General features: G+C 38.1%; 1 protein-coding gene across 1 annotated transcript; it reads left to right on the top strand.

The window, feature by feature from the left end:
- Positions 1-473: 473 nt before the first annotated feature.
- Positions 474-7,052, top strand: LOC147491428 (protein DETOXIFICATION 33-like). Its single transcript, XM_086565565.1, has 8 exons — positions 474-1,099; positions 1,213-1,751; positions 2,644-2,730; positions 3,958-4,014; positions 4,274-4,512; positions 5,930-6,048; positions 6,457-6,543; positions 6,621-7,052. Exons 1-8 carry the CDS (start codon positions 818-820, stop codon positions 6,690-6,692), a joined length of 1,482 nt encoding a protein of 493 aa, XP_086421691.1. The 5' UTR covers positions 474-817; the 3' UTR covers positions 6,693-7,052.
- The last annotated feature ends 2,509 nt before the right edge of the window (positions 7,053-9,561 follow it).

Consider the following 9,561-nt stretch of genomic DNA (forward strand, 5'->3'; position numbering starts at 1 on the left):
CAAAATGGTAATTTGTCCATCGAATATGTGAATAGCGTATACGTTACGGGGCAAATATATAAGTTCCCCATAAAACTGTCACATCTATTCTATCCTGTAACGAGGCACATGCAAGTGAGCTGTTTGCCGTGCAAATTCTCTTCGCACCAATTCAGACGATTGTACCCCCAGTTTCTATCTTAAAATACAAAAGAGTCTAAATACAAATGTAATAGTTGTTTTATTTAGGGGCTAAAAAGTAAAAGACAAAACTTATTTTATTAATGGCGTGGGCTAATTTTCTTGATTTAGTTGTCTCTGTCAATATAAAGTTATAAACTATTAGACGATTCTGTCTCTATTTTGCATCTTCAATTACAAAATAATTATTTTTATATTGTTTTAATATTTGTTATGTTTTTGGGGCAAAAATATATTAAAATTTTTTTTGAAAAAATTGATCGGTACAAATTGTGGCGGTAGGCGGTAGCCACGTGCTCAAAACTAGTCAGAAGAAGACCCGCCCATATTTTGATAAAGAAAAATAAGTGCGGCTACACGTGCATGGAGGCTAGTACAATTTAAACTATGGTACAAGTTTGAAGTTGGAAGGCTAGTTCGAGTGATTTTTTGCTCCTAATGGTTCCTCCAAGTCCTCCAAAAGAGTTATCAGCCACACACATTTCATTTTTTCCACGAAAAAGGGGCAGTTACATCTCGCACAAAATCCTCAAAATTTTCAATTTTAACTAGCGTGACAATAATATGCCTGTCCATCTATATATTAACTTCTCAAGTGTTCAGTTGCCTAGAGAAGGAGTAAAACTTGTAGGCTTGTATGGCCATAAATGGTGGTTTTTCAGCTCCTTTGCTAATCAAGGAGAAAGAAAAAGAAACTAATGAAGAAGAAAACTTCAGCTTTAAATCTTCATTTGCAAGGGAGGTATGGAAAGAAGTGAAGATAACATGGTCTATCGCAGGCCCAGCTATTCTAACTTCTCTCTGCCAATACTCACTTGGTTTTGTTACTCAAACCTTAGTCGGGCATATTGGAACCATTGAACTCGCTGCTGTTGGCCTTCAAGGTCTTGTTGTCTCTGGAATCGGTTTTGGAATCATGGTATAATTATTCATCACCACTCTTTCAAGATACTTTTCCACTACTTCAATAGAATGAGTTTAATTAGTCACTGTATATATATGCTGATCGACTCACTTTGCATGTGCTTGTAGATGGGAATGGGAAGTGCTTTGGAGACACTATGTGGCCAAGCATATGGTGCAGGAAGGCCTGGTATGTTAGGCATTTACATGCAAAAATCATGGGTAATTCTCTTATCGACGGCTATCCCATTGACACTTGTGTACATATTCGCCGCTCCAATTCTTAAACTCTTAGGACAAAGTCACGAAATCGCCGATACGGCTGGGAAGTTCTCTATATGGATGATACCTCAGTTAGTAGCATATGCTTTCAACTTCCCACTACAGAAGTTTCTGCAAGCTCAAACCAAAGTAATGGCTATGGCATGGATATCATTTGGTGTGCTAGTGAGTCATGTAGGACTGAGTTGGCTCTGTATCGTAAAACTCGATATGGGCCTACTTGGAGCTGCTATTACACTTGATTTCTCTTGGTGGGTGTTGGTTACTGGTCAGCTCATTTATGTTTTCACTTGCTGTAAAGATGCTTGGACTGGATTCTCTTGGTTGGCTTTCGCCGATTTGAGTTGGTTCACTGGGCTCTCACTCGCTTCAGGTGTCATGCTCTGGTTAGTATCTTTAACTCAGTACTGATAACTCAGAGGTTTAGCAATAGCTCCTTATTAGCCCAGACTAAGAATTTCGAGTGTGTGCTCCTTTTGGTAATGGGTGAGTGACTTAGACGATCAATCATGTCATCAAGTCCTACTCAACTACAGTACTCACTTTAGAATTTTTTATGTGGACCCTGATCATGTTACCAAGAAAAAGGAAACGGATAAAATAGGATTATACAGTATTTTGAGTTTTTGAATCTTGTTGTCAACGTGGCGACCTGGCGGTTCCCATTTGGTTGCAGCGAAAAATGAGTATATTACAACAAAGATTCAGTTAGTAGCCATTGAGAACTGTTTTGTTTCTTCAATACTTGTTCGACAGTCTTTATTTTTTTTTATCCAGCATTCTGATCTCAAATAAACACAGCCTTGTCAACCATAGACCTTGTCACATTGTTATAATTTGATCCAAGATGACAAGATCTATGACAATATATGTCAACCATAAACCGTTTCTTTTCCAAACCAACAAACCAGTTTTCAACACCTACAAGGCTACAAATGACATGGGTATGACGGACCGCGGACCTTGAGGTCCAAGTCAAAGTCAATTGTAATCTCTTGCTATCAGGTTAGGGTGAATACATGGTTATAGTCTTTATAGTAGTGTTGGTGTCTCTTTCAACACCCATTATCGATCTGTTTTGTTAGTGTCACAGTGTACAGTGCACTAATGTTTAGGGTCTTTAAGAAATAAGAATTCTCTGTAATGGCATTCAGGAGTCTTTCTTTCGATAATGACGGTATTCAGGAGCCAGGACTTCTGTTATATGGTGATTTCATGCTTTATTTTCGTCGTTTCTATAAGCTATAATCTTTTGATAATTGATTTTTTTATTTGAAGCTTGGAGTATTGGTGCTATATGGTGCTCATTCTGTTGGCAGGGCTTCTTAAGAACCCAGAAATACAAGTGGATGCTGCCTCCATTTGGTAAACTGAATCATGCGTTATTAATTTATCCTTGTTCTTATTGAAATATACCTTAAGTCAATTATGCAGAAGAGTTTTCCCCTTTGTGCATCTACTAAAGAAGTGCATTAAAATATAAGGATTCGTTTTAAAAGTTAGAACTTGGAAATTGAAAACAGAATTTAAAGAAAAGAGGGTGCCATGTTTCATTGACTAAAATTTGATATATGACTTAATTATCCAAGTTGTGACATTGTGCGCGCGAGTGTTGAAGTTACATGTCTGACCATGATGCAATATGACAATGAAGCTGCTAACCTCATCCCTAGCAACTAGTACTTTCTAATATTATTGAAAAAGTGAAAATGATTGTCATCAAGATTAATACACTAAAACATTTCATGGAGTAGATTGAATTGTAAGGTATGTTAGATTTTGCATTTGATATCAAAAGTTGGCATAAACTATCATGCAGAAGAAACCTAGAGACTAGGAAAATGGAGAAGCAGAGGTGCAATAACTTTACATCTTTCGTAGGGTTTAATGCACATCTTATTCTAGTAGTTGGGTAGTTTGCATGGCACTATATCCCTTAGAAGTTAGAACACAGTCAAATATAACTATGCCACTGATATACAACATGTCCCTTGCTGTGAATGTAAGTCTGTCTTTGTTAGGCGACCGAATTCACTGTTAAAAGCCTGTGATCACCATTCCAATAACGACTAGTCAAATCTAAAATACACAGTCTGGGCCTCTGGGGAGCCTCCCATAGTCCCATGTATATAACCATGTTGGCTTCCCTTCATACAAAATATTTTCTTGTGTTGCTTCTCTAGTAGCTTGCCTTGATCTAAATGCTTGAATAGACCCCACTGAGTCAGATTCAATCCAAACTTTAGTCCAACCTCTTCTAATGGCTTCTTTAGTACTTAACAAGATCGCTAAACATTCTGCCATTTAGTTAGTATTCACGCCAAGTTTCTTCCACACTGAATCTAAGACGGATAGGATTAAGTCTTTAGCAACAAATTGTATCTTCACACTCTGATTGATTGACAGCCGCTTACTTTTTTCTGAGGATAAAATTATCTTTTACCTAACAATTGGTGTTTTAGATATTACTTTGCATTTTCTCATTTGAAGCCCAAAATAGAGGAAGCTTACCCTGCATCAATGTTTCTCATTTCTCATTCTTACTATGTTTGGTAGGCTAGTGACTATGTGATGATTTTTTATTGCTTACAGCATGGGTGTTGAAGGATGGTTATTTATGATTCCGCTTGCTTTCATAGCAGCCAGCAGGTGAGCATTAAGCGTACTTCTGTTCTGCTTTTCAATTGGGAATTTAGTTTCTCATGTTCTTTGTTACATTAGAGCATTTAGTCAGCAAACATGCTTATTCCTCCCAGTGTTGGTAATCAGTTGAATTGATTTAGAAAGATGCCTAGCCAAGATATATGCGTGAGATTAGACTGACCTATATGCTTGTTTGGTGCCTAGAACTTTACCTCTTTAAAGCTTTCTCAGGACTACTTGTTATCTGTTCTTTTGGTGCATTCAGTGTAAGAGTTTCAAATGAGCTAGGAGCAGGGCATCCCGAAGCTGCAAAGTTTTCAGTTGGCGTTATGGTGTCAATGTCGCTGGTCATAGAAACTACATTTGTTGTCATAATTTTGGCAACAAGAAATAAATTTCCATCACTATTTACAGAAAACAAATTGGTTATGGCAGAAGCTAGTAAACTTGCTATCTTTTTATCAATGTCGATAATCCTCTGCAGTGTTCAACCAGTACTATCAGGTGACAAACTAAATTTCAATCTTTTGTTCTGCTTTACTGTTGCAAATTCAATTCCTCTCAGAAGTTCATAGCTTTTTATCTTTTGTTTTGCTTTACCGTTGCAAATTCAATTCCTCTCAGAAATACATAACTGTCGCTTTTTATACTTGGCATATCATGTTTTGTGGAAAATGATTTGTAACGACCTGCCCCATCCTGCCACGTTGATACTGTTCTCACTTAGCCACTGCGGACATCCGACAATGTGGGGTTTTCGGACTCCGGATAGCATCTTCCTAGGAGGTCACCCATTCTTAGACTACCCTTGCCCAAGCACGCTTAACGGTGGAGTTCCTACGGAATCTACAACCAAGCATTTCGGAAAAGGTCTTGACTTTTATAGCCACGATCTTTGGACAACCGCCTAAGCAAAGTGGGATCACACCATGACGCAACTGTCACCCAAACCCGGGCTAGACGCCTTTCCATCATACCTCTTTTTGGGCCACGCCCAAGGATATTACAATTCCACCACTTTAAGATCGAGCTGTCCTTCGGCTCTAATACCACTGTAACGACCCTACTACCACATACTCAAACAATGTTGATATTGTCCCCACTTACGCCTAGGTCCAAAGTCTGCCTAACTATAGGTGTGGGGTTTTAACTCAAAAGGCCTTGACATTAAATAAGTGGATACAGTATCGGTATTGTTTGAGTATGTGGTAGTTACAATCCCACCACTTTAAGATCGAGCTGTCCTCGGCTCTAATACCAATGTAACGACCCTACTACCACATACTCAAACAATGTCGATATTGTCCCCACTTACGCCTAGGTCCAAAGTCTGCCTAACTATAGGTGTGGGGTTTTAACTCAAAAGGCCTTGACATTAAATAAGTGGAGACAGTATCGGTATTGTTTGAGTATGTGGTAGTATGGTCGTTACAATGGTATCAGAGCCGATGACAACTCTCTCCCAAGGTGGTGTGATTGTGACACCGTGGATTGGATTTAGTCCTACATCGGTTAGGAAGTCATCTTGGATCCTGATTATATTGGATTGACTACTACTTACTAATATCGAGGCCTTTTCAGGAACGTTTGGTTAGGATTCCGTAGGAACTCCACAGTTAAGTGTGCTCGGACGAGAGTAGTCTAAGGATGAGTGATCTCCTGGGAAGTTGCTGCCCAAAGTCTGAAAACCCCACACTGTCGGATGTCCGCAGTGGCTAAGTGGGGACAATATTGACGTGGTAGGATAAGGCGGGTTGTTACATGATCGATGCGGACCATTCTATATATGTTTAGACCTTTATTTAGTCATTGAAGAAAAGTGTAGGCAGTAAATTAGGATGTCATAAACTATTGTACTTTAAAGATCCTGTGCTGCAACTCTGCAAGTATAAATAACACTTGTTTCTGCATCTATCTGCAGGTGTAGCTGTGGGAGCTGGTTGGCAAGCAACAGTGGCTTATGTAAATATAGTGAGCTACTATCTTGTTGGTTTGACAACTGGTGCTATTTTGGGCTTCAAATTTCATTTCGGACTACAGGTAATCTGAAAAGGACAATTCATAGGTAGAAATCACCATTTAGACAGGAAACTCAGTAAACTTGGATTAGATCTCTACCTTTTTGTCTCCTGAGGGGCCTATATCCAATGAGTTTTGTTCATTCAATGAACTCATAGTTCAACTCTAAGTCACTTGTTAAGGTCGAAATATGAGTAGACTTAATTTCAGCATTTTCAGGCTAGGTTTCAACTTTAAAAAAATTCACAGAACTGGTGTTCTTTCTGATCACCAAGAGTGTTGTGCATTCTAACCCCTTTTCCGTCTTGAGTATGTCCTTTTGGATAATTGATGAAAAACCATTCGGTTATAGTTTGGTTAGATATAACTTATAACAAAGGTTTCCTGTTTAAAACTTCTGTCCTAAGTTGAATATTTTGATGCACGAAGGGACTTTGGAGCGGTGTTATTCTTGGCATTGCTTTACAAACAGTTATCCTTGTCGTGATGACGTTACGTACTGACTGGGAGAAAGAGGTAAAGTATCGGTTGAATTGTTAGTTTCATTTATACATCTCAAGAAAATTATTGAGGGGCTTCGGAACTTGTTGCAGGCTGCATTAGCGAAAGTGAGAATATCAACATGGGAAAGCTCGACTGATAAATGCTTAAATGGATCCAGCTGATTTTACTGATAAATGCTTAAATGGATCCTTATGTTACTAGCCAAAATGAAGAAACCTTTTTCTCTAGTGAAGAAATATATAAAGCCAACATCCTTGTTTATCATAACAGCTTGGGGATCATTCCAGAAAGAAAGAGCTTCAGGGATTGTTCCATGAAGATACACACAAGTTGCTTTAAACTGGAGAAAGACACTGTAGCTGTGAAGAGAGCCAATACTCCTGTTTCTTAAAGGGGGTTAATCCTTCTGTTCCGTGAAGGATTGACTGAGAACTGAATGACATAATTGTATCTTAGAATTCAAGACTAATCTCTTATGTAAAAGTTCAGCAGTTAATAAAACCCAAGTTGACAAGTATCAATTTTTTCTGTGAGAACAGAACACTTAGATATGCTGCCTTAGAGCATGTCCAGTGATCAGTATGGAAGTATTTACTACTATCAGTATGGAAGTATTACTGGTTTCTACATGGGACTATCTGACTCAGGCCAGATAGACCTAACACGGACAACCATCTCTGGAACAGCATCTAATGTCCGTTTACGCTGACCCTTTTGTTTGAGACTCGACCTTCACAAGCCACACCTCGAACAATATCTTTTGAAATTATCCTTGCAATGAATTCCTTGGTAGCCTGGAACTTCTAATTACACGATCAATACCTATATCAGAGATAGTCAGATAGAGAAACTCTTATCTTAACATGTAAGCAGTGCCAAAAGAACAAGCTAGAACAATTTTACAAGCTCTGCTTCTAGTATATCATTATCATGAGGACCCGGCCAGACTATAACCTCCTGTACAAATGGGAACCACGTACTGCTACACTGCAAGACCAAGAGGTAGCAAAAACATTAGTACCCCTAATCCCCGAGAAAGGGATGGTAATTGAGCCCAGATTGGCGGCATTGAGTTTGGGTTTAGCTTCATTTGCCCGGGCTTTTATTATGAATCCTGAACCTAGCCCAGCCTCTTGCTTGTGGCCTACCAGACCGACTTTACCGTGACCGTCTCCACTAGGAACAGTAAGGCTGTGTTTGATAGGAGTTGTGGTAAATGCAAATCATGGCAAATAACACTATTCACATATTTGCCACTATTTATCATTGTTTGATATGATTTCTTACCAGTGGCAAATGTTTTTGAGTTTTGCTACAACTAGTGATTTGTTATGATTTTGATGACAAAATTTACTCAGGGGGGCAGTTATGTAAATTTTGCTATAGCAAATTACACACAAATTTGCCACAAACTATTTGTTATCATGTAATCAAACAACAACAAATCTAGATTTGCCACAAACTATTTGCAATTGCCACTTTGATTACCATAATAAATTTGTCATTGGCAAATGGTGACAAAATTTGTCTTTGCCAAAACTTGTCCCTCAAATAAAAAAAGGATTGTTGTTGTTGTTGTTTGGGCCTTTGGGGCACACTTGCCACTTACGTGCTGCTAATCAAATGCCTTGCTTCAGAGTTCAGAGTAACTGAAAATTTTCACAAGGAAGTTTGCTTGATTATCCTCGTTTGAGTCTCAATTTAGGAACACAACAAACATGAACACTAAAGTCCGTTCCAAACTGCATAATGGTGTAGTGAATTTTTAATTAAATTTGGTTCACTAATTAAAATAAATTTCAACCCGCATACCCACTAAGTATCTCATAATAGTCCACCAAGCATCACTATAGTGGTAGTTCTTTAGTAACAATATTTCTTAAAGCTAAAGTCTTGTGCACCTAATGCTCTGGTTTGGTCAAATACCAGTGGCCCATCGAGCCCCAAAGATAAATGAGAGCGAATTTGTGGACAGGCTTGTCTACAAACAACAAGCTTTTCATTGGTCCAAACTATTTTCGGGTATATAAACAGTTTTATCGGAAAGAATAAACAGTTTTCTCAAGCACCAACTCCACCCATCAACATTTACTGTCTTGTGGACAGCAAATTGTAGCCTGTCCACAAAGTTATTCTGAAGATAAATTAGTGTTTTATCATAATATATAACTCTGGGTTCATAATGGTTTAAGTTGTTGAATTTTGTTGTTATTAGCCTTCTTTAATGTATCAGTTCAATTATTTTTTTCTTAAATTGTGAGTGACTGTACTGTCGAGGATAAAACGGATGCAAAAATCACTAGCAGAACCACCTTTTTTTCATAGTAAGCCAGAAAGGATCGGGAGATCTCCAGTCTACGCCTAAGACTTAGGGTGTGTTTGTTAAATTTTAACTCATGGAAAGGAAAGGAAAATAAAATAGGTGGTCCACTATGGAATGGAATGGAAAGGAAATAATTTTAAATGGTATGTGTTTGGTAAACTGGGGAAAGGAAAGTAAAAACTGGGGAAAAGAATAATCATGTTTGTTTGCAAAAGCTATGGAAAGGAATAATTGTATTGTTGGGTCATGGGTGTATTAGTAGTAAGTCCCTATCTATCTATTTTCTTTCCTTTTCTTTCCACAAAATTTTTAGGAGTTAGCTAAAGACACAAAACCTTTTCCATTTGTTTCCATATGGAAAAGCTCATTTCCTTTCCATGGATAAACAAACGCCTTAAAAACTATGGAAAAGGTGGATCACTCTTATTTTCCTTTCCTTTCCATAGTGTTTCCATCATAACAAACACACCCTTAAACTTAACCATCGTTCGTTCTTCAAAACCCCTGACAACTGAAAACCCCAAATCGAAAAAACCCACTAAATCAACAAAACAAACAGAGAAATCAACCAATTTGGTATTGACCGTTAAAAGCAACTTTTATCGACGATCTTGTTTTGCTAAAGTTTCCAACTCGCGTTCTTTAATTTGGAATCTGGATGTTGAACCGACCCTCTGAAATTCTTTCCTTCATACTCCCAAAGACTT

The sequence above is a fragment of the Coptis chinensis genome, chromosome 6 (genome assembly GCF_015680905.1).
Source record: "Coptis chinensis isolate HL-2020 chromosome 6, ASM1568090v1, whole genome shotgun sequence".
Taxonomy (NCBI): domain Eukaryota; kingdom Viridiplantae; phylum Streptophyta; class Magnoliopsida; order Ranunculales; family Ranunculaceae; genus Coptis; species Coptis chinensis.

Excerpts from the sequence above, each read along its gene's own strand:
- LOC147491428 (XM_086565565.1), top strand. The coding sequence starts at position 818 with ATGGCCATAAATGGTGGTTTTTCAGCTCCTTTGCTAATCAAGGAGAAA. Across the intron at positions 1,100-1,212 it reads GAATCGGTTTTGGAATCATG|ATGGGAATGGGAAGTGCTTT; the intron begins GTATAATTATTC and ends ATGTGCTTGTAG. Across the intron at positions 6,544-6,620 it reads GTACTGACTGGGAGAAAGAG|GCTGCATTAGCGAAAGTGAG; the intron begins GTAAAGTATCGG and ends AACTTGTTGCAG.